This window comes from Aristolochia californica, unplaced genomic scaffold (assembly GCF_029961685.1).
Source record: "Aristolochia californica isolate CCGP_79_NKW_82.1479 unplaced genomic scaffold, dmAriCali1.0.hap1 SCAF_10, whole genome shotgun sequence".
In the NCBI taxonomy this organism is placed as follows: domain Eukaryota; kingdom Viridiplantae; phylum Streptophyta; class Magnoliopsida; order Piperales; family Aristolochiaceae; genus Aristolochia; species Aristolochia californica.
Genome location: NW_027181771.1, coordinates 194,736 through 221,037, shown reverse-complemented (window position 1 = coordinate 221,037; position 26,302 = coordinate 194,736). Strand labels below are relative to the sequence as shown.

Genomic DNA, 26,302 nt, shown 5'->3' with positions numbered 1-26,302 from the left:
CCAAGGGGAGAGAGACATCTTAATAAATTGAAGCAGTGATATTAAAACGTTGGAGTTGGGCAAATCCAAATTTTAATATTTTCTATTTCGCCATGCAGCTCTCAGGTTCTGGTTTGTTCTGAGAATTCCTGCGAGTACCGACAACAGTGAAAAAATCCAAAAGAAAGAAACAGCCAAATTCTCTCATCCTTCAGTATTTGAAATTTAATTGTACAAACTCATCTGAGTTCAGAATGGGTATCATCTGTGAGGGAGGGTGGGGGAACGAAACACAATAAATAAGACAACAAAGGAAAAAATGAAGCCCTCTGCCCGCTGTACTTATTTACCACAAAAAGAAGCTCTGAAGCTCCCAGAAAAGAAAAAAAAAAAAAAAAGGAAGCCTATCCCATATAACTTGCAAAAAGACGGGCAGGGGTGGGAATAGGATGTCCAAATGAAGAGAGTTCACAAAAAAAGGGAGGCCCAGAGAATATGTAATTTTTTAAAATAACACCAGGAAAAGATAACGTTAGTCTGATTGTTCCTGAGATTGTCCTGTAGCCGGTGCAGTGAGCAATGAAGACCCAGTTTGCAGCGATTGATCTCCTCCAGATGATGGAGATGATCCTGCATTTGGGTTCTGTTTCTCCTTTGCGGTGCTTGTTCCTTCTGATTTTGATAACCGATCGCCTTGCGACCTCCATGTTTTGGGAGGAGAGGATTCTGATGAGGACCGGGCTACAGGGGAGCTTCTGTGGTAGGAACCAACAACTGAGGGGTCTGGAATAGATAAGGCGGGCAGGATGTAATTATAGTATCCTGCCAAAGGGTGATCATACTTGCAAGAAGAACCATACTTGCAAATCCCATACATTCCATAGAATGTACATATGGCCTGGCCCTATCCACAATTAGTAGCAAACACAATCACAAACAGAAACCTGGTCAGCAGATGAATAGATAAACATATACAGAGAAAGAGAGAGAGAGAGAGAGAGGTCTTACAGGTCTAAGAGGAAGTCCAAGGGGTCCCACAGTGCCAACAGCCACCGGAGCAGCATTTCTCTCTTTTGGGTGGTTATACCTGCAGTTCTCACCAAATTTGCAGGTTCCTGTCTTCATGTAATACTGGCATTCTGGTTCATCTGGTCTCTCTGGGAGATTTATAGTAGATGTAGGGGACAGCTGTAACTGTGCACTTGAACCAGGCTCACCATAATGATGAAGCATAGAGTCATATGCCACCAGATTAGATCCATCACTGGATGAGACAGGGCTTAGAGCACCCTGATAAAGGGATCAATCAGTATATCTTACATAAACGCCACAAGGTTGGAAAATAAGTTACAGAGTTCATCAGGGACATCAAATAAAATAAGCCATGTAGCATATGCAGTGCACCAACGCATTCCTACGACCTATTGAGTAATACCATAACTGTTCAACTTGTGGGAGATAACACGTATCTGACAAATATAACCTAATTTTGACATGTAAAAAGTAAAAACAACTTCTAACAGTACACTGCTATGATCCACAATCCCCCAATATTATTGAACAAATGGCCTATTTCTCTGTAGACCTATTTCTTAAACAACTTGTTCCTATCTCTGTTGACCACATTTTCCATGAATTTCTTCCTTCGATCTCTATTTGCCCATTTCACTTCACTGTAAACCATCTCACCAACAGAATGGCCATTTTCTCATTATCTATGTCTTTTTGCTTTTATTTTTGAGTGGTTAACAATTTCAAAAAAGGAAATCAAGGACCTCCAGAACAGCAGAGAAGCAAAAAAAATACAACCAATTGAGAAGTGATCGAAATCAAATAACAAGACTGCCATAAGAATCCCATGTTGCTAAAGAGTATGTAAGGGACTTTAAACAATGGCATTGTAGGCCCATGGACTGAATAGAGGATGACTCAGACCTTCAATGTCACACACAGTTACCCAAGTCGACCTCTATTTGTACACGCAAAAGGTAACAGCAAATTGCTCTGCTTTCACAAGTCATTGATCTTGATGGGCCCAGAATTTCCACATCATAGTTGCACAGCAGCCAAGCAAGTTTCAGAGAACCTTAATTTTTAAAAATCAAAAGGGAAAAGAAAAACAATTGAAAGACGTTCTTTCAATTCTGTCAGTTACCCACCACTGAAACATATGATTTATGACTCCAAAAAATAAGAATTTTGAATCAGATATTCAATCCAATGATCTCCTTGAGTCTTGTATAAAAACGTTCTCTATTCAGGTTTAAACAGAAAGGGACAAAAAGGTAGCACAACTGAAAACCTAATTATATTCCAAATTTTAAGAATCTCAACTGAAATTCAGCCGATCAAACGAATGATGCAGGAGGGCTAAAAATTAATTCCTACACAAAAACTGTAACTGGCGCTGCTGGTGCTGATTAGAGTAAAAAGTGAAAAATCTACAATGGGTGGCCAACTAAACCATCACAAATAAACAAATATTAACCGTGCATAGTTATCTATATGTAACACAAATACTAAATGTCAGCAGATTAAACCAAACAACAGCAAGAAGTCACTCTTCTAAAGAAAGGGATTTATCAAACATCAGCTTTAATTGATTAACAACTTACAGTGTAGGTGCTCCACCCTGGTTGTGCAGGGATCACACCTTGAGAAGAAGAAAGAACGAAAGGCATATATGCTGGAGGAACTTGCACACGATTCCCAGATGCATATGGTGCCCTAGGTAAGGACCATGCCAAAAGCCCACCAACATAAGGTAGACCAGAAGGAGTACTTGACGAGCCTGTAGAACCATAAGGAGTAGTTGACAAGCCTGCAGAATCATAAGGAGCATTCCCTGTAACAGGTAACAAAGCTCCAAATGTTGCAGGCTGTGGATGATTGAATTTGCAGGCAACTCCAAACTTACAAGAGCCCGTTCGCATGTAATATGAGCATGATTTCTCTTCCTGCAAAATGGGCGTAGCACAATTTTATCATTGCCTAGCTGGTAATTTCACTATTAAAACAGAGAAGAATACACTTGTATGAGTGACACAACCAGCAGTTGCAAGCATGTGTAACTCGAAAGACAATACTAGCTGAAAAGCATAGGAATGCGACAAGATTGTGTGAAGTTTAAATCCTAAGGTACCTGACGCATTGGTAGGCCTACAATATTGAGAGGAACCTGTCCAGCATCAAGCCTGTCTCGTGGGTGATGATATTTACATGATGTTCCAAACTTGCATGTTCCAGTCTTGAGAAAATACTACAAATGAAATACAAAACAAGCAATTCATTACATTTTTTCATAGCGTACTTCAAGAAACACATCAACTACAAGACCAACTTCCTCGACTGGTAAAGGAACACAGGGTCATCACTAAAAGCAAGCTGCCAATCCCTTGAGCCTTGAAGGAAGATACATTAAGGGTGTAATGCAACAAAATTCGAGCCAAAAGTCATAGAGGAATATGTAGCCTATTGTTGCAAGGCATAACAATGAAAACGTTATGTAGGCTATTCTATAGGGAATTCCAATCACTCACTTGCTGAACCTTTACCTAAATCATAAATTCTGGAAGATAGGAGGCGGTCCCACGAAGATAAAACAAAAACGTAACCAATACTCATAAAGAAAGGTGGTTGGAACTTCAAAAGTTTAAGACAATGAAAAACAAGAACCTGACAGTCAGGTTGCCCAACTCTCTCCGGGAGTTCCCCTCTTGACTGAGTGGCCTGCAACGAAAACAGAAGATGGCATTATCTATAAAATGCAAAGCCTCTCGAAATGTTAGAGAAATTAAAAAACAAAAAAAAAAAAGTTCACTAGACACAATGATTTGCCCACGTGACAGGCCAATTAAAGAGGCGATTTCAAATCGAATAACAGAAAACGATCACCTGTCCTGCACTGGGTGGATGATTAAAGCGACAATTGTTTCCATAACCGCACTGTCCTGTCCTCACAAAGTATATGCAATCGGGTTCGCCTGGACGGATCGGATATAGGCTCCATCGGGAATCCGGTCCTTCCTGGCTATCCTGAGCCTGAACTTTTAATCGCCACATGGCCTCTGCTCGCAGACAGACAAAACCGCCATTGTTTAAGCCCTCAAACAGTTTTACATTAATGAGAATCAACAGATACCCATGACAGGAAAACCAAAGACAAATGCAGCATCTAACCAAAAACGAAAAATCGATAAGAGATACAAAAGTCGGAGAAGAAGACCTTCGAGGTTATCCGCAGACGCATTAGCGGAAGTGGATACGCCATTATTCTTGTTGTGCCGATTATCCGGCATCGGTGAAGAAATAAGCAACCACGCAACTCCGGGCACCAATTGACTTAATCCAAAAACTCGCCCTTGTAATCTCAACAACCACGGCAGCAATCACCCCCCAATGCGTCCTTTCTATTCCTCCCCGTCTCAAACCAGTATATCAGCAAAATCCCCCTCCAAAATCCCGCAATCGTCAAACAATATCCAATTTTCCGAAAAATCAGAACGCCTGCACGTCAATCTGCAACCTCAAATCATCAAAAACCCAGAACTGAAAGCACCCACGCAGTGACGGATCGGTCGGTCCGCAGCGTAAAAATAAATAAAAAAATCAACAACTCCGATCCCTATACGATTCTTCTGTGTTAATTTTTCCAACAGATTCGCAAATAGCTGAAATATCGGGGATCTTTCCCGGTTTTCTGATTTTCTCTCTCTGGGTAACCCTTTTTTCAGTAATTATGGAGCAGGAGAAGAGAGAGAGGAGAAAGAGTAAGGGAGAGAGAGAAAGCGACTGAGACGAGAAGCAGATTCGTCGTCCTTTTACTACGAATTCCAATTTTCTATTTTCTATTTTGAGTTTTCCTTTTTTTAAATTTCTTGGTACTCCACAGACTGCCGAGTGCGACGGGCGATTTTGAAAAACTATAAATTAGTTTTCCTAAGTCCGGAGGAGAAGTGAATTACCCGGGCATAATCGCGCGCGAAAGCGTGGCGCGCAAGAATGATGACATCACCCGATGGTTTCTGATTTTCCCGGTGGGCCCCATTGCAGCTTTATACGGACCACGCGGTCGTCGTGCTTTTGCTCCGAATCGAGCTTCCTGAAGCCCTGCCCGGCCCCACCCTCACGCGGATGGTTCCGTGGCTCATTCCCCGTGGGCCAAAAACGCATAAAATAAGTGTAATTCGTTTAGACAATGGTTCACACCTTACCGTATGTGACCACATCGAGGGTGGGGGTGTCTCACATAAACATATACTATGTGTATCACACGATATGCTCTTTTGTAACATAACCTCTATCACCCACCCTCAACCTATAATTCACTTTACCCATTCATTTGGATTTTGGAGAGGAAGAGGGATTTTTTTTTTTAATTTAATAGATTAATATATAATAAAAATGTAAACAAAGATGAAATCGTCGTATTTAGAGGGTAAATGTAATAATTATTCGAAATTGAAATATGAAACTCTTTTAGTTAGAATCATCAGGCGAGTCGAATCATATCGTATAAACTCGACCGAGTTCCGAGTTGACTTTCGCTCAATACGCCATCCCGGCCTTCCGAGAGTCGAAACAAAAGCTTACAAATATCCGTCGAGAAAAACCCAGCACGACAAAATCTTTTAGCCCAACGCGTGCCCCGTTTCTGCGAAGATTCGATCCGACCACTGTTGGCTCCCAGTTCCCTATTCCGTTTCCCGCCCACTTGCTCCTCATTTCTCCGTTCTTGTCTCATTTACGCATTCGTTTTTCGTCTGTTCTCTTCTCGCTTCAAATTTTGCACAGCCCTAGCCTTACAGTTTGATATTTACTCCCACCGTCCAGTCCTTGTCCTGAAGGAGCAAAGTAGCGGCCTTGCGTGACTCCTCAACGAGTCACTGAAATTGGTGCTGTAAGTTCTTGAGCATTTTTATTTTTTATTTTTTTGGTTCATATTTTCCCTATCTTTATTTATCTGAGTCGAGAGTTTACGATAGTTTGTGTTTCACTTTTGAGCCTCTTTAATTTTCAAATGCTACGAGTGGGAGAATGGATGCTTTCTTAATGTTTCTCTCATACTTCTAATCGATTGGCTTGCTTCCACCCAATTATATTTTGAGTCTTGCAATCGGACAATTTTTCTCCGCGTTATCATAGATTTGAGGTAGCTAGCGGGACACGAGAGTTCTTGTTCCAAAATGTTCAGGATATATGTATTCGTGCCCGGAGTGTGTTGGCCCATCTCATTTGTTTTTCCATTAATTGCATAGTTGACCTTTCAGATTTTTTTTTTTTTTTTTAAATAGACTGTCTAGAACATAGTGAAGCAAACGAACATCAAAATTTTCGTGTTCTTATAAGACTGGACATTTGAAACTAGAAAAGAGCTTCCAAAGTTATTACGTCTTAAGGATTGGGTCTTTGGCTCAATGGCCATATGGGGTTTCTTGTGTGAGGTCCTGGGTTTAATTCTCAGCGGCTCACCCAGGGGAAAGGTATTGACATTAACAAAAAAGAGAGCTAGGTACCATGTTTTGGAACATGGGTTGTGAGTTGTAATCCTTAACACTGTTCTGCAACATCCGGTAAGAAATGGTGTTGGGATAACATTCTCCTTGTTACTTGTTATACAGTGAGGTGTTCAACGAATAACCAAACCATCGTGTTTTTTGTTTGTTTGTTTGTAAGAATCACATTCCAACCTTGTGAGTGGATTAATAGCTCGTATACAAAACTAACTATTTGGAAGGTGTTAGGATGATCCATACCTACATTAAGTGAAGATGGCTGCTGCAAATCTTCTTCGTCCATTTCCACATGTTTCCATAGGCAGGCTCGTTGAAGACGATATTCAACCCAAAAAAAAGGATAATCTTGGTATTGGGTCGCTGAAACTTCTTAAAAATTTCCGAGAAATCAAGCACACTCATGGATGGATGGTGAAAATGAACCATACTCGAGTCCCGTCGGCAATAACGCAGCTGATTTCTGCCTATGTCGAAGTGGGTAACTTTAGAAGCCTGAATTATGCAAGGAAAGCACTGGAGCTCTCTCTAGAAGAAGGAATGTCTACTTTGTTCATGTGGAACTCCTTAATCAGAGGTTACTCCTCTGCGTCTATTAATGAAGAGGTTATTTCTATGTATCTTCAATTGCTGGAGGAAGGAATAACACCGGATCAGTTTACGTTTCCTTTTGTTATAAGAGCTTCCGCTAAGCTACGGTCATTTAACGTGGGAGTCCAAGCTCATGCGTCCTTGCTTAAGATTGGACTGACCACGGATATCTTTATACTTAATTCTTTAATATATTTCTATTCTGAACTTGGGGAGTTTGATTCTGCAAGGAAGATATTTGACGGGATGCTCGACAGAAACGTTGTATCATGGACAAGCTTGATCTGTGGTTACACTCATCAAGAGCAGCCAGATGAAGCCATTAGTTTGTTTAATCAAATGGTTAACTATAAAGTTGAACCAAATTCAGTCACAATGGCATGCGTTATTTCTGCATGTGCCAAATTGCGAGATCTCAATTTAGGCGAGAAGCTATTTGCTTATATCAGTAAAATGCGAATAAAGCTTAGTCCAACTTTGGCTAATTCACTTGTTGATATGTACATGAAGTGTGGGGCGACGGATAAGGCAAGAAGAATGTTTGATGAATGTGAAGAGAAAAATCTGGTGTTATGGAACACAGTGTTATCTAATTATTCACGCCAAGGAATGGCAAATGACGTACTTGACGTCCTTCATCAAATGTTGAGTTCTGGTATGGTACCAGATAGAGTAACATTGCTGGCAGTAGCTTCAGCATGCACTCAGTTATCCGACCTGGTACTTGGAAGGCAATGCCATGCTTATATTATTCGCAAGGGATTTAACATTTGGGATGCAGTCACAAATTCGGTGATTGACATGTATATGAAATGCAATAGACCGGAAATTGCATTAAGCATTTTCAAAAGGATGGAACAGAAGACTGTGGTTTCGTGGAACACTATTATAGCAGGTTTTGCAGAAAATGGAGACTTAGATTCAGCAAGGGACTTTTTTAATATGTTGGTGGAGAAAGATCACATATCTTGGAACACCATGATTGGGGCTTTGGTGCAAGAGAGTAGGTTTGAGGATGCTGTCAGCCTTTTCCAGGAAATGCAGAGTGCTGGCATGAAACCTGACAGGGTAACACTGGTGAGTGTCGCCTCTGCTTGTGGGTATCTTGGTGCCCTAGATCTCGCAAAGTGGGTTCATGCCTGTGTTGACAAAAATAAAATCCCATGTGATGTTCGGCTTGGTACGGCACTGGTTGATATGTATGCTCGGTGTGGGGACCCCAAAAGTTCACTTCAAGTGTTCTGCAGAATGAAGGAGAAGGATGTTTCTGCTTGGACTGCAGCAATTGGTTCAAAGGCGATGGAAGGGAATGGCAGGGGAGCAATTCAACTTTTTGATGCGATGATCAAACAAGGGGTGAGACCTGATGAAGTTACATTTGTTGGACTTTTAACTGCTTGCAGTCATAGTGGGTTAGTTGAAGAAGGTCAAATGTATTTTCGGTGCATGGAGAGCAAATATGGTGTGACTCCCCAAATTGTGCATTACGGATGCATGGTTGATTTGCTCGGTCGCGCAGGCTTGATAGAAGCTGCAAAATTACTAATTGAGAGCATGCCAATGCAGCCCAATGATGTGGTGTGGGGAGCTCTTTTGGCTGCTTGTAGAGTCCACAAAAATGTTGAACTGGCAGATTATGCCGCCCAACAAGTGATAGAACTGGCTCCCGAGAGAACTGGAATTCGTGTTCTTTTATCAAATGTGTTCGCTTCAGAGGGCAGATGGGATGATGTAGCTAGAGTGAGGCTAAGTTTGAAAGACAAGGGAATCCGGAAACTACCAGGGTCCAGCTTGACTGAGGTAAACGGATTGATGCATGAGTTTACATCAGGTGACAAGTCTCACCCACAAATGAGCCAGGTAGCTAGAATGCTGGATGAGATAGGTGAGAAGCTCAGGAAAATTGGCCATGTGCCTGACTTGACCAACGTGCTGCTAGATGTTGATGAAGTGGAGAAGGAACATTTGTTAAGTCGACACAGTGAGAAACTAGCCATGGCATTTGGGCTCATAAGCACAGGTGCTGGAGCTCCCATACGTGTAATCAAGAATCTTCGAATATGTTCAGATTGCCATTCATTTGCAAAATTGGTTTCTCAAGTCTATGAAAGGGAGATTGTGATTCGAGATAATAACAGGTTTCACTTTTTCCGACTGGGTAGTTGTTCCTGCAAGGACTACTGGTGATAATTAATTGTTTACATGTTTGTGTTCTCCATCATTTCTTTTTCTGAGTGTTGTATTAAAATCAGCCTCCTCTTCACTTGAGGGAGCAAACATAGTTCAGTGAGGCTGCAAGTGTGTTTACTACAATTCACTAAAAGTGAACGTTAAAACTTTTTGGTTCTTACCAATACGACATGACATTACAAGGGAATTACTGTCGAATCACATACTCCGTCATTGATGAGGACAGTTCATCTAGTAGGCTACAATTAATCAACTTTGGCCATTTGGCTAGAAATCTTAGGAATTTCAACATATTCCCAAACGTGTTTGGATCAAATGTTGAGTGGGAAGACTGTTCTGGCTGTGTACTGATGTATGTGTGGAAAACCACCCTAGAGAGGTCAAAGTGCTTTAAAGGAGGATCACACCAATCACTTGTGTCACTCAGAAGGGCAGTGTTTGATGGGTTGACCTTGTAAGATTTGATCTCATTACTTTTGTTTACACATTTGATCTCAACATTCAATGAAATATTGTAGTGTTGCATCTTGCAAGATGGTTGGCTCAAATTTGTGTTAGAATTACAGAGCAGTGTGGATACCACACTTGTTGCAGAGATAGGGAAGCCATTTCATCCATGGAGGAGAATGAGGTCAAGTAGAATCTCAACTTTATGGACGTGGGTTGATAAAATGGAATACCAAAAAGTATTCTACCTATTCTCAGTACACTCACCCCTTCACATTTCAAAGATGGTATGGATGGAATGGGGTTGGATTAATGAGGAACCTGTCCTAGCCCACCCAAGTTAACAAGGAAGCCATTTTATCTCATGGACACAGGCTTGAGGTTAAGTGGAAAATTTTCCAGCCAATTTTACCCACTTACCCAATTACCTGCTTTACTCGTTTAATTATAAAGGATATAGAATAAAAATCTTTACCTGTTTATGAATTCGGGTAAACTTTCCCAATTGCCTGTCATCTAGTTTATAAGCAAAACTAATATGGATAATTAGTTTCCACATCCAATTACCTGTTTACCTAGGTGCTATATTATATATATATATATATATATATATATATATATATATATATATATATATATATATATCCAACCTAGAAGAAGGGAGAGAATAGAGGATAACAATTTTTTTTAATATTATAAAGATGTTTTATTAGTTTTATAGTTTTATAATGTTTTATAGTTTTTGTATGAATCTTATGTGGTGTTGAAATTTAATTTCAACTTTAATTATTTTCAGCTATTTATTATCATGTTTTTTGTTTTTTTAGAATAATATATTAAATTACCCATTTGTTTACCCGTTTACCCATATACCTGCGGATAAACAGGTAAAAAAACCGAATACAGAATAAGTTACCCATTCGGGTGAAAAGGGAGTAACGGAACAGAGGTATGGTAAACAGAATGGGTAAGGGAATGACCATTACCTGTTTACGGCCCTAGTCATGTTGTTTGACCTTGCTTGCATGAGAGTGGGTCTCTCTCGAGTAGAAGTTTAGTATTACAAGAAGGTTAGAAGGGCTGACCCCCTTTTTCTTCTTCTTTCCCAGTGGGGACAATGCCCCTTCTTTGTTGGATACTAGTGTTGTACATATCAATTAAGGATACCCAAAATCTGATATCGTGTCTGATATGCTCCATGAGTAAAATTGTATGGGTCTACATCGTGTTTTAAGGTTATATTGGTGCTCTTGAAATCTTACATGTATCACCTGATATATGACATATTTCAGTGACAAGGGTACCTATGTCTGATAAGAGGTGGTGTTGCTCTCTTCTCTTCCTCTCCTCTATCTGGAGAGAAAAGTGGTCCCGCTCCTTTCCTTGGGAGGAAGGGAGTACAGTTTTTTTTTTAATAAAAATGACGTATAATTAAAAATGTAGGTTTAGGATTTTTTGATATTTTTGATAAATGGCGGAGAAGGTTGTGACTTGCATTTTTTGAGTTAATGAATCTAAGAATTTGGAGAGCAACTATAAAACTTCTATTTCATTGAGGTAAAGGTACTTTCACTATTTTCCGGGGTTAATTATATAATAGGATAATAGGATATCAGTCATTAGATACACAGTGTACTCTGGGAGTCATAATTTGAAAAGACCTCTTGACAAAACCCAGCAAAACAAATTCTCAGCCAAGCACACTGCTGTCTCTGCAAAATTTGGTTTAACCACCATTGGCTCTCAGTGCCCTATTTCATTTCCTGTCCACCTGTTGCTCAGTTCTTCATTCTTACCTCACAGCCTTGTAATTTCTGTTCTGTTCTCATTTTCGTGATCTGCACAAATCTTGCCTTATGGTTTGATTTTTATTCCCCTGTCCTGTGGTTGTCTTAAAGGACCAAAGCAATGGCCGTGCATGACTCCTTAACAAGTCACTGAAACTAGTGTGGTAAGTTTTAAAGCTTTTTTTCTTCTTCTTTGTTCCCATTGTTTCCTACCTTTGCTTATTTGAGTTGAGGGTTCACAATAGTTTTTGTTTCACTCATTACTTTTAAGCCTCATTAATATTCAAATGCTTTGACTGTGAGATGGATGCTTTTATGATGTTTCTCTCACACTTCTAGGAGTCGGGGTTGCTTCCATCCAATTATATTTGAGTGTTGTGACTTGACAATTATTCAGTGCATTATCATGGATTTGAGATAGCAATCGTGCCATGGAAGTTATGGTTCATTTATGGAATATGTATTCTTAAGGCTGTTCATAGTCTGCAAATAAAATAGTGGGCACCTTTAGCTAATACAGGTTGATCATGGCAAAATAATTAAGTGGATCTGTCGGGCTATCAATTTTCATTTTTCCACTGATTGCATTCTCTGACCTTCTTGAACATAGTGTAGCAAATTAACATCAAAATTTTCATGTTCTGATAAGCTTGGACATTTAAAACTACAAAAGAGGTTCTATAGATAAGCCATAGTGCAGGCTATGCTGATGTGAAGGTGCATGTGTATAATTTGATTGGGTCTTCTTTGCCCAAAAGAAGTGACTCAGAATAAGTTGCTTTAATGTTATTTTCTTGGGTTTGGTTGTGACACCTAACTTCTGTTTCCTAATTATTTTGATCTTGAGTTAATACTTGTTGGTTTGCCCAAAAGTATGCAAAGAAGCTAGTGGGAGATGATTGATGGTTTTGTGTATGCAGGAAATGGCAACTGAAGAGGAAAGTGCAGTAAAAGAGCCTCTTGACCTCATCAGGCTTAGCTTGGATGAACGAATTTATGTCAAGCTCCGCTCTGACAGAGAGCTAAGAGGAAAACTGCATGTAAGATGTAATTGTTAGACTCCTTTATTTGACTTTTTTCCTTCCATCGGTATGTCTTTCTTTTTAATCTTCCCTCATCAAGTTGTTGCTGAATTTTGTTTGTCTGAAAGTATATTGATTAATTTACTGTTGTTCACAGTGTCAAAGACGTATGTATTTTAGTTTGATGCAAGTCCTTTTTGTATCAATAGTGTTGTGGCTGTTTCAAGTGGATACCTTGCACATTAAGGGGCTCATGGCCAAAATAATGAGAGCTCTTGTAGACATATTAGATTTAGAGAAGGGCAATCAGGGTAGGGGTGGTCTGCATCATGTTTTTTTTTTTTAAATGGAAATTTGGTTTGGTTCCGGTTAGTATTTTACTGATTGGAGTTAATATGGTGACCAAGTGAGCTTCAATCAAGTCTTCTTAGGTTCAATATATTATTATTTACTTCATAAATAATTAATTTTATTCAGGAGTTGGGTGGGCCTCCTTGGTCATGGGTAGCTGTATTCAATGGATGCTTGAAGGGCAATCCTGGCCCATTGGGAGTTGGCAGCATCTTCAGGAATTCTGACAGTGTCACTCTTCTCTCCTTTTGCCTCTGCATCTCTGACTCCAATACTGCTGAGCTTAATGCTGTTTTTCCCATCTTTACCAAGACTTTTTCATGGATCCTCTTGAGGTTGAGTCTGTTTTTTGCTGGTGCAAGAAGACTTGGAAGCCTCCTTGGAGGCATCGGGATATATTAGGTGACATCTGTTCTCTGATCTCTAATGTTGTTTGTAGTTGGTCCCACATCCTTAGGAGTGCCAATGGGCATACTGATTAGCTGGGTAAGGAGGGGGTTGACTTCCCGTCTCTCGTTGTTAGGGTCTTCCCCTCCCTCACTTCTTTAGTCTCTTGTAAGTTCGTTTGTTTGTTTGTTGGTGGCCTCTTGGTGCTAATGAAATTGTCTCTTCAAAAAAAAAAATTAATATATTAAAATCTCGATAATGTTGCACGGATTTTACTCCCTATTTAACACTGTAGCCTAATCTTGGATAACAAACATTAAAATATATATTTTTACCGTGTATTTTAATCATATTATAAAACTATTAATAACTTGAAAAAAATACTTAAGTTCGATGATAGTTCAAAAAAAATAAAATTATAGGGCTATATGATCTTTGTGTTTAGGTCCAAGTTGAGTGAGTAGCATCTAGTGTTAAAAATGCTGTCTCAATTTATATTTTTTATTTTATATAATTGTTTTTGTGAAATTGTGTAAGGAAGAAGTAAAGAGAAGAAGAAGAGAGAAAGGACAGAGAGAAGAATGCTGTGTGAGGAGCAGCAGCTGTCAGGGATCTAATCAATCCCTAATCTGTTTTATTATATCACTTAAGTGAAGAGACAAATAAAAGGACAAAAGTGCAACATCAGCTATATACAGCAATATAAGAAAAAACTAAAACATAACCTGACTGATGTACCACCACCTTATGACCTTTCTAACCAATAGAGAGCACAACTACACCTGTGAAATGACCAAAATTTCCCTGACTCCATACTTTCTTACTGTTTGTCATATGCTAAATCATGGATTTCTATTTGAAAAATAATGTAGTTAACTTCATAGTGTTAGTATTCATTTATACTTAGCAAAGTTATTTTTTCTTTTTTCTCGAGTGAATGTCAATCTTTCACTTGTAAGTAATAAAAAAGAAAGTTACATAAAAGTAAAGCGAGTGACACATTATGAAATAAACCAAAAGAGGTGATAAAAATATAAAATAGAAAAATGGCTAACTGAAGCAAAAAGTTTATATATCTAGACAAAGGACAAAATTGTCTTGTATTGGTACAAGTACCAAGAATGGTATTTATTGAATAAATTGACCATTTAAAGAATGTTAAGAGTTTTAAGGTACTTACCAGCCCAGCCTATCTATTCGTTTCTAGTCAGATTGGCCTGGTTTTATGCTGAACCTATTAACTGGATGACTTATGAGAAAGCTTGTTAGAGTGCCGAGTTTTATAAAATTACCTTAAAGTTGTTTCGTGCTGACTTGGAGAAGTCAGGCCGAGTCAAACAGATTTAAAGACCATGCTTCGTAGCATATTGGACCCATGAATAGTCTGAGTAAGCTAGATGGTTTGGTCAATTGCAGGTTCGATCCTGTTTGCTTGACTAATATGCATTTATTGTGTGACTTACCTTTAAAGCTGTATTTTTTTTAGTAACATTATAGTCATAACTGCTTTTTTTGAGTGTTCTATCTATGGTTTTTGGCCTTTTTTATGGCCTTTTTATTTTTTATTTATATTTTCATTAAAAGGCTACTAATAAGAGTGCTCTCTTCTTGAGTTTTATTTTGGTATAAAATTTCTAATCTGAAAATCTTTTTCCATTAAACATTATGTTAGAAAATACATCCAGGGGTATTTTGGTCAGTTTACTACTGCAGTGGTTAATTTTATTTATGTAATCTTATTTTGCATGTTAAATTATATCAGTGGTTAATTTTTCATGTACATAGGATGTCTAGTTAGTGAGATATAAGGAGATTAGGGTTTATCAAGTGTATAAGGGCATTTTTGTAATTTTCAACTTAAAAACACTTATTTAAGAAGTCTGGGAATTCGTGCACAGTTCCCAACGAAGCCTTTTCAGGCTTTTCAGAAAATTCTTCTTTTCCTTTCTCCTTTTCTCTCAATTCTCTTCTTCCTTCACCCAAATCTTGATTTTTATACATTACAATAATATTGACAATAAATGATTTGGTACCAAAAGGACCCAATAGGTACCCAAGCAGTCAAGAAAACAGGACATAATCTTTCTAGATTAAGGTGTTCTTAACATTGACCTCAAGCTGTCTTTGTTGGACAGGAATCCATACTTTCCAGAGATGCTGACTAAACCTGTTCTTTAAAAGAAAAACTTCATGGATAGTAAGAACGAATTTAGTCAGCATCTCTGGAAACTATCAATGAAGTTGATATTAATTAGTAGGTTGAATTTGAAATTGATTAGCTCAACTCCTGATGAGGTTGCTGATTTTTTTTATTTTTTTATTTTTTATTTTTTATTTTTTACTTTTTAATTTTTAATTTTTTAATATTGCACATGCATACTGCACTTCTTTTCCCGTGAGATTTGAACCCATGACCTCACACTAGAAACCCCTTAAGTAGAGGGACAAGAGTTGGTCTCTCTCTCATCTCTTTGTTACATGTATAGGCCTATGATCAGCATTTGAACATGATCCTTGGGGATGTTGAAGAAATTGTTACTTCTGTAGAGATTGATGATGAAACATATGAAGAAATTGTCCAGGTATGCCTCTTCCTCTATTGGTTCATTTATTTTCCTTTTTTATTTGTCGTTTTTTGTGGACTTACCACTGACACAAACCCTTAGAGCACAATTGTATCAACTTGCTTATTAAAAACAAAATGCCTCCTGCCTGTGGGCTAGTACTCTAAGATAAAACTTTTGCATAATCTTTAATTGTTTCTCTCACTGTTTGTCACAGTTGGTGACATTGAGTTGAAGAGTTTTTCACAAAATTTGATGGAGTAATTCTTGAAAGAGAACTTAGATGAACTATCATAGTTCATCAATGCCACGATTTCTGGTTAACGATTATTAGTTGCAAATTTAGGCAATTATTTGGTAGGAGGATATAGGGAAAAAAATTTTGATTTTGGGTTACCTTTATATTGTGAAATGTCTGTTGGGTATATAATTTTTTATGTGTGACTTCTCCAAAGATCCAGCGTGGAACGAAAATGCATCCTAAAGACCAAGTATGCACTTTCAGATCTGTAGGGAAAACAGAAATCCAGCAAGGTTGCACTTCAACCGGACTCTGACCTTAAAAAGAAATACTGTAATTCTAGCATAAGGTTTGTTTATCCAACCTAAACTAAAAAACAAATTGAGATTGGAGAGGAAAAGGCAGCAGTTTTCGTTCAAAATTCATAACTAAAGTATGAGAGAAGTTTAAGATTAGGGTATTAAACCCAACAACCTTTTCCTTTCCAAAAATGTCGCTTTTGCCCATCACTTTAGTTTATCCTTTTAAAATTACAAAGATGCCCTTTTTAACTTAATAACTAATGTACTTATCAGCTAAGAGCTTAAAAACTGACATAACTAATGCATCAATCTTCTATTTGTAGTGATTTCTCAGATGATAGTAAAGTGATTTAGATGCTTTATTGTCTGTGGGCTTAGACTGCTGATTGGTTTGATCTAGTGAATATCCTTGTTTTGAATGCAAACTAGTCAGTGAAAGGAGTAATTGTTTGGTGACAAATTTGAATATTATTTTTCTATTTCTTTTCCGAAAACAGCATTTGTTTTTTATGTTTTTGAAATCATTACTAGTGACAGCATTAAGTAGAAATTATGGTTACACGTGACCTGTGTGATTGAAGTTAACTTTTTTTTTTTTAATTTTTTAAGTTTTTGTAGTTAGGTTAAAAGCAATTAAACTTAATGGTGAACCATAGCATTAAGTAGCTTGGACCATTTATCTAAAAGAGCCAAACAGTGAAGTGGCATAACATATATAATGAGAAAAAAAATAATTGGCTTGCTTGGATATGTTAAAGAAAAGTTAGTAATATTAAAGTATCAAGACGTTCCCTGAACAGTGTCAGACTGCCCAAGAGCATTAACTTAACAGGAATGAATATGTCAAATATTTTTTTTGTCTTTTCTTTAAAACTCAAAAATAACAAAGAGTTGATGACGTCAAATGTATTATGCATATTTAAAGCAAATTAAACCATTCATTCTTGGATCAAACTGGAGTTCATATTACACAGGACTGAACTGTTTTGATGGTCATTTTTTCCCACCTAGTGAAAGGAAACTAGGTAATTTATTTTCCAATATGAAATAATAAAATATTAACACTGCTTCAAGATTAAGACTATTCAAACATACTAGCACTAGTATTTAGAGATACAACTTTCTGTTGGAACTAGAAATAACCTACCTTTGAGCCATGTGCCGTGGCTTGCCCCATATGCATGAAGATAAGCTCGTTCCTCGAGTTTCATTGGTTAACCTGAGACATGGTTGTCTTTCAACCAGCTGAATGAAGGTAATCATTTGCTTTTGACACTACTTGTGCTTTTCCTGTAAAGACTTTCCTGCTCGAAATGTTTCCTCTTCCACTGCAGATAGCAAAAGAAACTCCTGCCAATTGTTCATCGGAACTAGCCATAATATTTTCTTTTCAACTCTTATGGATGCCACTGTCATTATTGGTCAAAGAAGTACTGACATATGACAAACTTTTTTTCTTGTTTTCACTTACAGACAACCAGACGCACCATCCCTTTTCTTTTTGTTAGGGGTGATGGAGTGATTTTGGTCTCACCACCACTGCGGACAGCCACATAGTCACCTGAGTAGAATTTCTTGTACTGATGAAGTTGGGATGTAGCTGGTATAATCCAGTCTTCACATGATTTAAATTGAGTCATTTTCTTTGCTATTGAAAGTTGAAATATCGTAGTGTGATTCCAAATGATCGGTCGGGATGTTGTGCTAGTGCCTTTCCACCCATCGGTTGAAGAAATGCTGTGGTTTGTTGATATGAAAATTTTACCTTCGTTGTTTTTTTTCCCCATAAATGGTTGGTGTTCACTGTCTGGTTTTGAATGGAATTGAGGGATTGAAGTTGATCTGTACTTTGGCTCGCGCCCTTCTCTTAATACAGGTTTGATGATGGGTCTTCAGAATCGCTGGGGACACCCCTTGTCTATCGTTGGCTAGATAGGACCAGCATTTGCATTAAATTCTCTACTTTTCCCGCAGATTTGTGTATCAGTTTCACGTTTGGTTATATGGGCATGAATAAATATAAGAAACCAGAGGAGCTTTTCGTGACAAAGCTAGCAAACTGACAGGTAAACTACAAACGGAAGAAAAGTTCAAAATGCAACCTCTCGTAGCCTCTTCTTTCGCCTGTTGAAGTATGGCAAAAGTCGGTTCCTCGGGAGTGGGAAAATAACACAAATTTCTCATCCTGTTGAAGAAAAATCAGAGAAGGTGAGTACAGCGACACAAGCACAGAGTACCGATTAACGGTGCAAAATTTATCAGTTCTCTGTTTCTCCGCCAACCAATGAAGATAGATCCATGGGGTAGCGATTGTTTCTTCTTTCTAGATTCCTTTCCATTTCCCCAGAGAGAGAGGGACAGGTAGCTTGCTTAGAAGATGTCGAGGATGTCGAGAATGGATCTGTTGCAGAGGGGACAAGAGCCTCGATTCAGCCAAAGCGCCCTGGAGCATACCCTGCAAAAAGTATGGCCACAGGGGATAAATGCCGAACCCTTCCTTCTTCCCATGCAGACGCAGCACACACGGTTGCTCTTTTCCCTGTCCTCTCGTTGTTCCTTCTCCGCTGCCGCTGCATCTTCCCCCTCTTCCAGCAGCCTCATCAACGAAACCCGCAACGGCGTCGAGCACGCTTCCTCCTCCTGCTGCTGCTGCGCCGTGACGGCCCTGAAATGGCGCTCCGCCGCCAGGGCCATGGCCAGGTTCATCCCTGTCCCTCTTATTTGCTCGCAGCCTTCGTCCGCCACTGCGGTCTGACCGCCCCCACTCAGAATCTCCGTCGTCTCTTCTTCTTCCCCCCTTTCTCCGTCGCTGCTGCCTTCCCTAACAAGCATCCGCATTTCGCCTCCGATGCCCCATAGGCTCCCGCAGCAGCCTCCCATACCAAGTAGCCCTTTGAGGCTTTTCCATCTGCCTCCCCTCTGCATTGCAGGCGATCTCGATTCGAACTCGAGAGTCTGAAACAGACGAAGGCGTCAGCTGCCCAGCAGCCATTCCAGCCACATTCGTGGCATCAAATTCCGAAACCCATAAAGGAGAACAAAAAAAAAAAAAAAAAGAATGCTATACAAAACCAGAAACCAGACCTAAAACCAAGTGAGACCTCCCGACCGCGGAGAGGTCATTGAGTGCAACATAGACATCAGGCCAAGGGAGAGAGATTCACTCCCATGAACTCATTAACGACTGAAAACCGAATAACAACCGGAAGAGATGTGGAAGAACCAGCATTTTGCAATGAAAACAAGAAATGGGTCAGGGTCGTATTTCATTTACCTGCGATCAGAAGGCACCGATCTCGGTGGCGGAAGGGAGGAGGGGAGAAAAGAGGAAGAAGACTTTTTTCTGTTTCCTTGTTACCCGAAGAGGAGTAGTTAATAGCGCGGAAGACAAGTAATTTAAAGCAAATTTTCAACGTATCTCAGCTATTTTAGTGGGAAACCGTTTTTGCATTACTGATCTCATATTGTAAACCTTCTCATATTCCATTGGGATTTTGACCCAATATCGAAAGCTAAAAAATCTCAGAAAATCCAATCCAAATAAGTGATAAACCCAAAACAAAGACAGTTGTTTTTTGATATAGAAAAGGAAAATGTGTCAGCCCTCTAGCATGCCAGCGCCATCTGTTTGTTGCACTCAGGTCATGGTCGCCGGCAAGTCGGCCACCGCCAGCCGTATGCCTGATCATGTCTATCCTTTTTCTTTACAAGTCAGGAATACGGCCGGCCCGCAGCTCTAGGATTCTTCAGGCGATCGCTTTTCTCAACTTACCGCCATACCCATTCCGTAAGTTTGTTTTTGTTTTGTTTGCTTGTCTGTACTGTTCTTTAATTCTTCTTCTTCTTGTATCTCTTTGTTAATGGTCTGATCTATCAAATTCTAAGTACTTGTATCATTGGAAAGGTGATTCTTTAGTTATTGGTAAAATGAAAAAATACATGTTAAAAAGATATTTAATATTTTCGTCTTCATTCAAATTTAGGATTTGGGATTTGGAATGGCTGCTGAGACCGTTAGTTACACCAACTCTGAATTCTTCCAAACAGGGTTCGATTCCATTATTTTTCACCACAGAGATGCACCACGTATTCTCTTCTACATTTTTATATTTATCGACTGTTCTCTTGATTAAATTTTTGTTAGTTTTTGTTTTATAATGATTTTATAGTTGAGAAAGGGTCAAATTCGCGATCTTGTGAGCAGGAAAAGGAGTAAATCATGAAGATGAAGATGAAATTTTCCGTCAGAATCCCGATTGTCCTCGGCATCCAATTCAATAAGAAGGTCTTGTTGCATTTAAATTATTTTTTAATTTTAATTTTTTGAATATTTTATCTGCTTACCGACGAGTAAATGTCATCATTAGTTAAAAGGATCCCTTTTTCCTGGTAGTGTTTCACGATGCTTCTAGTCCCAATTCTTCACAATATTCAACCAATTTATATTATCATGGCAGACATCCTCTCCTTTCTCCTTGATTCTTTTTTGCAGAAAATACTTTTTTTTGTCTCTGGATGAATGATTGAATCTATCGCAACATTATTACCATCAGTTTTTCTTTTTCTTGTTTTAATTTTTAAACCAAGTCGTCAATCATCAAAATGTAAACTAATTTTGAACTGATTAAACAGATGCTTGAATGAAACTCATTCGTCCCATTTGATCTGTAAAAAGTAGCAGTTGGAGCAGGTGAACAGAGAAGCTAATATTACAAGTACTACAGTTGATCAGTTGAGCTGCTTTTTCGAGTTTCAAAGAGTGATAAGTGATTAGTCTTGTCTCCTAACCACCCGTAAAGATTTGATTACTGTACGTGTCTCAGGTATGTTGGTTTTTATGTTCTTTGGAAGGTAGTAAACAATTGAGTACAATCAATCTATCTGGATTTTTTTTTTTTCCTCAAAACTGGTTAGGTGCTCTGTGACAGTATATTCCCCAGACACGTCGTTCTTATATCATCATCATCGACGCGAGTAGCACTTTACCGACACTCTAACCTCCAGACGATCATTATTCATTATTCATCACCACCTGTCAGCAGTAAATTGACTTTGAAACCAGAAGCTTTCTGCTTCAGGCGTGGATTGCAGAGAGGGAGAGCAGTAGATGACTTTGAAATTTGAACTTAGAAGGCCCAATCCTCGAGACAGAGACAGAGAGTCAGAGAGATAGAGAGAGAGAAGAGAATTCTATTGATCTGGAAGAAGAAAAAACGGGGGATCCTGTTACGCTTATGTTATAGAATAGAGCTTGGATAGCTCGAACTGATGATCAGTCCATATAATTTAATATAGAATTACCAGAGGTAGAAGGAGACCCATTTTAGTATTCACTTACAGACAAGTCTATAGACTTCAGAGAGTTAAATTCCAACTTTTGAGGGTAGATTGAAGGACACACACTGTCACACATAGTCACTCACACCAACCAGAAAAGAAGAAAAAAGACCTTCAAAAGTGGCAAAACTCAATTCTTATCACTGATCATCTCTCTTGAGTAGCATAGCGCAATGAATTTGAGGCGATTAAGCAGTGGCAATGGCACCCAAGTTGACGGCTTTCATGGCCTCAAACCTGGGCTCCTTGGCCTGGAACTTCTGCCCGGCGTAGAGCTTCATGTAGTCCTCAAACACGAACTTGGGGTACACTTGGCTCTCCTCCAGGGCGGCTTCTCTCTCCAAAAGCTCCGGTGCCGGGTACATGATGGCGTCGCTGCCTGGGTTGTAGAAGGAGGCAATGGACATTCTGTTCCCGTCCGTCTGTGCCACCACCCTGTGCATCACGCTCTTGTACTTGCCGTTGGTGATCACCTCGAGCTGGTCCCCGATGTTGACGACGATGGAATGGCGGAGAGGGGGGACGTCCACCCATTCCTCGTCTTTCAGCAGCTGGAGCCCGCTCACTTTGTCATCCTGGAACAGGAGGACGATGCCTCCAGCGTCCGTGTGGGCGCGCAGTCCCTTGACCAGCTCCGGCCGGGGGCATGGTGGGTAGTTGCTCACCTTGGTCCCGAAGGTGGGTCCTTTTGTCCCGCAGAAGGCCTTCTTCAGGTAACCCTTCTCCAGTCCCAGATTATCGCATAGCAAGTCCAGGAGCTCCTCTGCCAGTTTCTCCAATTTCGCCACGAATTCTTTCATTGTCGCCCTGATTAATTCATCATTAAACCTTGGTTAATCAAAAGACTAATGACACTGATGTTTGGCAGATGGAACTACGGTTTCTTAAATGTGATATCTTGCAGTAGCAATTTCTTATCAGAGTAATAGTAGGAATCTTCAGCTGCTGAAAACGATGATGAATAAAGAATGGAAGAAGAAAATGGTATTCATTGGTCGTGAAAATCAAGTAAATAGTGGTTTCAACATGCAGAAACAAGAGAAGGTAGAGCTCCATTTATTAAACTACGAGATTCCTTTATCAAAGTGCTACAGTTTTCAGAGCTGAGAGGTCAGTAGCTAGAGGCAAGCAGGGGAGGAACCAAGGGAGCTGGCCTGCTTGTTGGCTCTGTGGGTCTTACCTGTATTCATCAGTGAGGTCAGGGATGTCAGCCAAGTTGGAAACGGGGAGATGGCGAAGGAAGAAGGTGCTCTCCCAGTCCATGTCTTTAACATTCGTCTCTGCTTCTCCTTTCAGAACTTTGCTCGCCACTGCCGATTCCTTGAACCGTTCCTCCAGGCACTTCTTGTAGTGTCCTTTGGTTAGTCTCTCCACTGCGTCCAACAGCTCTGTCGAGATCCCATGATTCAGCAGCTGTAAATCGCAAAACCCCCACCATGAGAACAACAACGGCAGCAACAGAATCTAACACTCCATTAACTTTAAAAACAAAAAGAAGAAAAGAAAAACCCAGAAAGAAACAAAAGAAGCAGAATACAGAAACAGCAAGCAGCGTGCTCGTTTCATTTCCTATTTGTGGATATACCTCAAAGAAGCCCCAGTTCTCACAGGCATCTCTTATCAACTCCATGGTGGCACCTCTCTCCTCTCCCTGGAGCTTCTCCATGTTGATGACTGGGAAGGTCGCCATTTCTTCTCAACTGTATCTATGTCACAGCCTTCTGGAGCCCTCTGGAGCTTGCTCTCTATGAAGCTCTAAGAAGCTATAATCTAGCCAAGCGAGTTTGTGGAGATGCTGTTATGAGAAGTGGGGGGAGGTAGGCCTGCAATTTATAGGCGCTTAAAAGAGCGAGATGGACAGACAGGGAGACTTGTTCAGGCAAGACATAACTCAGGAAAGGGGAACGGATGAAGCATCTTCGTGGCTGCCTGGTGGGTCCCCGCTTAGGCAGCCCCCACTACCTCCTACATCACCGTGACTCACTGGCATGGGTCCTACTTCGTTCTCAATTCCCAATTCTAATCCTAATCTTCATATGGTTCTTCTTTGTTTCTTAAAAGCATCCTCTTTCCTCCATTGTTTACCCTTATTTAGATTTAGGTTTAGAAGGGACCACTGTGGCTGCTGCTTCCTCAGTCTACCCTTTTTATATTTCAAGAAATTTTCACCGTTTCTGAGTTTGAGTTATTCAAAACAAGTTGATATCACATTAAAGAAGGTACCTGATATTTCTGGTTTAAACAGTGGCTGACCATAGGTTTCCATGTTTGAACAAGCCTTTGGATTCATTCAAAGATAAAAATAGGCTCATTCACAAGAGACGTCTCCCACTCCCCATCTTCATCCCCATCTCAAAATCCGTTTTTTCTTGTCTCAAATTATTGGTCCATCTAGTCGACATGGATCCTTAGGTAGAAATTTTAATTTTAATTGATCACGAAATGTCCAGTTTATTTCAAATCATTCGCCTATTTTGAGTTAGCATTTTTTCTTATTGTTGTCATTGTTACCGTTAATGGTACATTTCTCAATTTTCATAAAAAAAAAAACCCTTATTTTTAGACCTAGCGTAAAGAAATGTATTATCTTGAGAACCTATTTTGGAAGTCCCTTGCAAATAATTTCCCTAGTAGTTGCTTCTAGTGTGTTGATTTCTTCCTGGAGAAGCGAAGTTAGTGGCTCCAAAATGAAGAGAGATCGGATGCTTCTTTAGAAAAATTTTAAGCACCCAAATGATCCCATTCCTACCAATTAACTTGTAACATCTTCCTGGTTAATCGTATCTCATGAATCAACCCTAATTTGTATTCATTAAAGAACCTCTTAAGAGTATTAACTTGGATGCCACCAGCACTCTTGAGTTTGAGCAAAAGTGAACCCAAATTATCTTAATTATTAAAAGCTTGAAGCTACTTGATTACATGATTACACCTGACGTGAGAGCTATACAAAAAGGAGAGAATCATAAAAAATTTCTAGTCAGATTTACCTAAACTGAAGAGAAGAATAAATTAATGGAGACAGAGGAGACAAGAGTTTGGGCAGAGAAGGAAAGATGAGGATGATCTTTTCGTTTGCTTGCGAAGAAGAGGATGAATTGACAAAAAAAATGGGACCCCGAAGCCATTTCTTGCAATCTTTGACTGGTTTTCTTTCTTCTTCCTTTTTTCCCAGTTAGAACTCTCATGCTGGCTGCTATTCACCTAAGTAATACTTGATGTGATTTAAAATGGACAACTCTCTATGTTTGGTGAGTTCATAGTCTTTAATGGGAATGTAACCGACTTGATGGAGATGGAAACCAGAGTTTGGCATAAACAGTTTACAAGTTTGAATTAAACCATACAGAAAGGATGACTTTTCAGAACTTCCAGAACCATACAAGTTTTAATTTACTTTCAATCCTGTTATTTTGTAGAGAGAAAATTTTCTTACTTTTGATAAGAGAAAGGAGCTTTATTAAAAGTGGGGGAAAAAACAGAAAAACTTCTAGCGGTCAAACAAACATGCTGAATACAGAAGAAAAGGAGTCTATTCTGTCAGGATCAAAATCAAGTCAGCTTATACCTGATTAGCTATTTCATGTTCAACTTGAGCAGAAGATGAACAACGGGATGAGAAACCAACACGATACTGGAAAATTCTAGTAAGCCATCTGAAATATGGGTTCAATCACAAGTACATTGAATCGAAGCAAACAAACAAGCAGAATCATTTAGAAAGAGTAAAGAAGTCTGGGTAAGAACCAGAATTCCTCTGAAATGCTTTCTTCTACCCAAATTCTGAAATCTGCTAAGAGGGGCTGAATGGACCAGAACTATACGGGAAATGCATTCTTTTGTGATGGTACATGCTTTAAAGATTGTAATAATAACAGACAGTGACTAGAGGGGGAGGGTGGGTGGAGGAGAGGGGATAGGCCACTAGAGGAATAGGACCCACATTTCTCATCTCTATCTGCAAATACTCCGTAAGCTGTGCTGTACACATGAACTGATGGATGTCTATCACCTTTGCTGAGGGAGCTGTATGTGCTGTGGGCTCACCTCTCTCCTCATCTCTTCTCCTCGAGCTTTACAATTTCTTGCTAAGAAAATAAAATTTAGGGATTTCAAGTTTCAGTCACAAATTTGCAGTTTCAAATTATGTAGTCAATGAAGTAAGCTTTCTGCATATAAAGAAAAAAAATTGGGTTCATATTATCTCATGGCAATGAGAGTTTAAAATGTGTTCAAAGGATGAAAATACAAATAGTTCTTACCTTTGAAAATAATAGAAACATCAGCATTTGAAATTTCGATCAATATGTGTCAGGTATCTTTTATAAAATACAGAATAAATATTAGTCATGACACAGGCAATTGATATATTATTTAAGATAATGAAAGCTGCTGGTCTTGATTATTCAATGGTCTTAATTATCTTCAATCTTTATCATTTGGTAAAAGAGAAAAAGCAGGTGAACATTTTGTCTTCTTTCAACTCTCCACATCTGTGATTTGTCTTTTTTCACCCAGCTATTCCAGTTTGGTTCGTTGAAAGTTGAATACCTGAGCAGCAGACGACCAGACCAGGAAGATATTCCAGGTTT

At 39.3% G+C, this 26,302-nt stretch overlaps 5 protein-coding genes across 6 annotated transcripts; 2 read left to right on the top strand and 3 right to left on the bottom strand.

Moving 5' to 3' along the window:
* Positions 1–163: 163 nt before the first annotated feature.
* Positions 164–4,763, bottom strand: LOC137943240 (zinc finger CCCH domain-containing protein ZFN-like). Its single transcript, XM_068788933.1, has 7 exons — positions 4,205–4,763; positions 3,874–4,046; positions 3,655–3,708; positions 3,122–3,238; positions 2,595–2,936; positions 988–1,269; positions 164–883 (listed from the first exon to the last, which is right to left on the bottom strand). Exons 1-7 carry the CDS (start codon positions 4,275–4,277, stop codon positions 512–514), a joined length of 1,413 nt encoding a protein of 470 aa, XP_068645034.1. The 5' UTR covers positions 4,278–4,763; the 3' UTR covers positions 164–511.
* A 1,026-nt stretch (positions 4,764–5,789) lies between these two features.
* Positions 5,790–9,296, top strand: LOC137943237 (pentatricopeptide repeat-containing protein At3g22690). The gene is made up of 2 exons (XM_068788930.1): positions 5,790–5,878; positions 6,723–9,296. Exon 2 carries the CDS (start codon positions 6,750–6,752, stop codon positions 9,267–9,269), a length of 2,520 nt encoding a protein of 839 aa, XP_068645031.1. The 5' UTR covers positions 5,790–5,878; positions 6,723–6,749; the 3' UTR covers positions 9,270–9,296.
* Positions 5,790–18,220, top strand: LOC137943239 (sm-like protein LSM3A). 2 transcript variants are annotated; one of them, XM_068788931.1, is made up of 4 exons: positions 5,790–5,878; positions 12,427–12,546; positions 15,753–15,848; positions 17,847–18,220. In XM_068788931.1, the coding sequence occupies exons 2-4, from the start codon at positions 12,430–12,432 to the stop codon at positions 17,928–17,930; spliced, it is 297 nt and encodes a 98-aa protein (XP_068645032.1). In that variant the 5' UTR covers positions 5,790–5,878; positions 12,427–12,429; the 3' UTR covers positions 17,931–18,220. The 2 variants fall into 2 exon arrangements, with proteins under 2 accessions (XP_068645032.1, XP_068645033.1); XM_068788932.1 differs by lacking the exon at positions 5,790–5,878 and adding an exon at positions 11,652–11,670.
* A 523-nt stretch (positions 18,221–18,743) lies between these two features.
* LOC137938848 (uncharacterized) lies at positions 18,744–19,298 on the bottom strand. The gene has a single exon (XM_068783919.1). The coding sequence runs from the start codon at positions 19,296–19,298 to the stop codon at positions 18,744–18,746; it is 555 nt and encodes a 184-aa protein (XP_068640020.1).
* A 2,435-nt stretch (positions 19,299–21,733) lies between these two features.
* LOC137943236 (1-aminocyclopropane-1-carboxylate oxidase-like) lies at positions 21,734–23,518 on the bottom strand. Its single transcript, XM_068788929.1, has 3 exons — positions 23,296–23,518; positions 22,891–23,123; positions 21,734–22,517 (listed from the first exon to the last, which is right to left on the bottom strand). Exons 1-3 carry the CDS (start codon positions 23,398–23,400, stop codon positions 21,899–21,901), a joined length of 957 nt encoding a protein of 318 aa, XP_068645030.1. The 5' UTR covers positions 23,401–23,518; the 3' UTR covers positions 21,734–21,898.
* Positions 23,519–26,302: the final 2,784 nt, after the last annotated feature.

Excerpts from the sequence above, each read along its gene's own strand:
- LOC137943237 (XM_068788930.1), top strand. The coding sequence starts at position 6,750 with ATGGCTGCTGCAAATCTTCTTCGTCCATTTCCACATGTTTCCATAGGC.
- LOC137943239 (XM_068788931.1), top strand. The coding sequence starts at position 12,430 with ATGGCAACTGAAGAGGAAAGTGCAGTAAAAGAGCCTCTTGACCTCATC. Across the intron at positions 12,547-15,752 it reads AGCTAAGAGGAAAACTGCAT|GCCTATGATCAGCATTTGAA; the intron begins GTAAGATGTAAT and ends TTACATGTATAG. Across the intron at positions 15,849-17,846 it reads CATATGAAGAAATTGTCCAG|ACAACCAGACGCACCATCCC; the intron begins GTATGCCTCTTC and ends TTTCACTTACAG.
- LOC137943236 (XM_068788929.1), bottom strand. The coding sequence starts at position 23,400 with ATGGCGACCTTCCCAGTCATCAACATGGAGAAGCTCCAGGGAGAGGAG. Across the intron at positions 23,124-23,295 it reads AGAACTGGGGCTTCTTTGAG|CTGCTGAATCATGGGATCTC; the intron begins GTATATCCACAA and ends TGCGATTTACAG. Across the intron at positions 22,518-22,890 it reads GACCTCACTGATGAATACAG|GGCGACAATGAAAGAATTCG; the intron begins GTAAGACCCACA and ends TGAATTAATCAG.
- LOC137943240 (XM_068788933.1), bottom strand. The coding sequence starts at position 4,277 with ATGCCGGATAATCGGCACAACAAGAATAATGGCGTATCCACTTCCGCT. Across the intron at positions 3,239-3,654 it reads TTGGGCAACCTGACTGTCAG|TATTTTCTCAAGACTGGAAC; the intron begins GTTCTTGTTTTT and ends TTTCATTTGTAG. Across the intron at positions 884-987 it reads TTGGACTTCCTCTTAGACCT|GGCCAGGCCATATGTACATT; the intron begins GTAAGACCTCTC and ends AATTGTGGATAG.
- LOC137938848 (XM_068783919.1), bottom strand. The coding sequence starts at position 19,298 with ATGCAGAGGGGAGGCAGATGGAAAAGCCTCAAAGGGCTACTTGGTATG.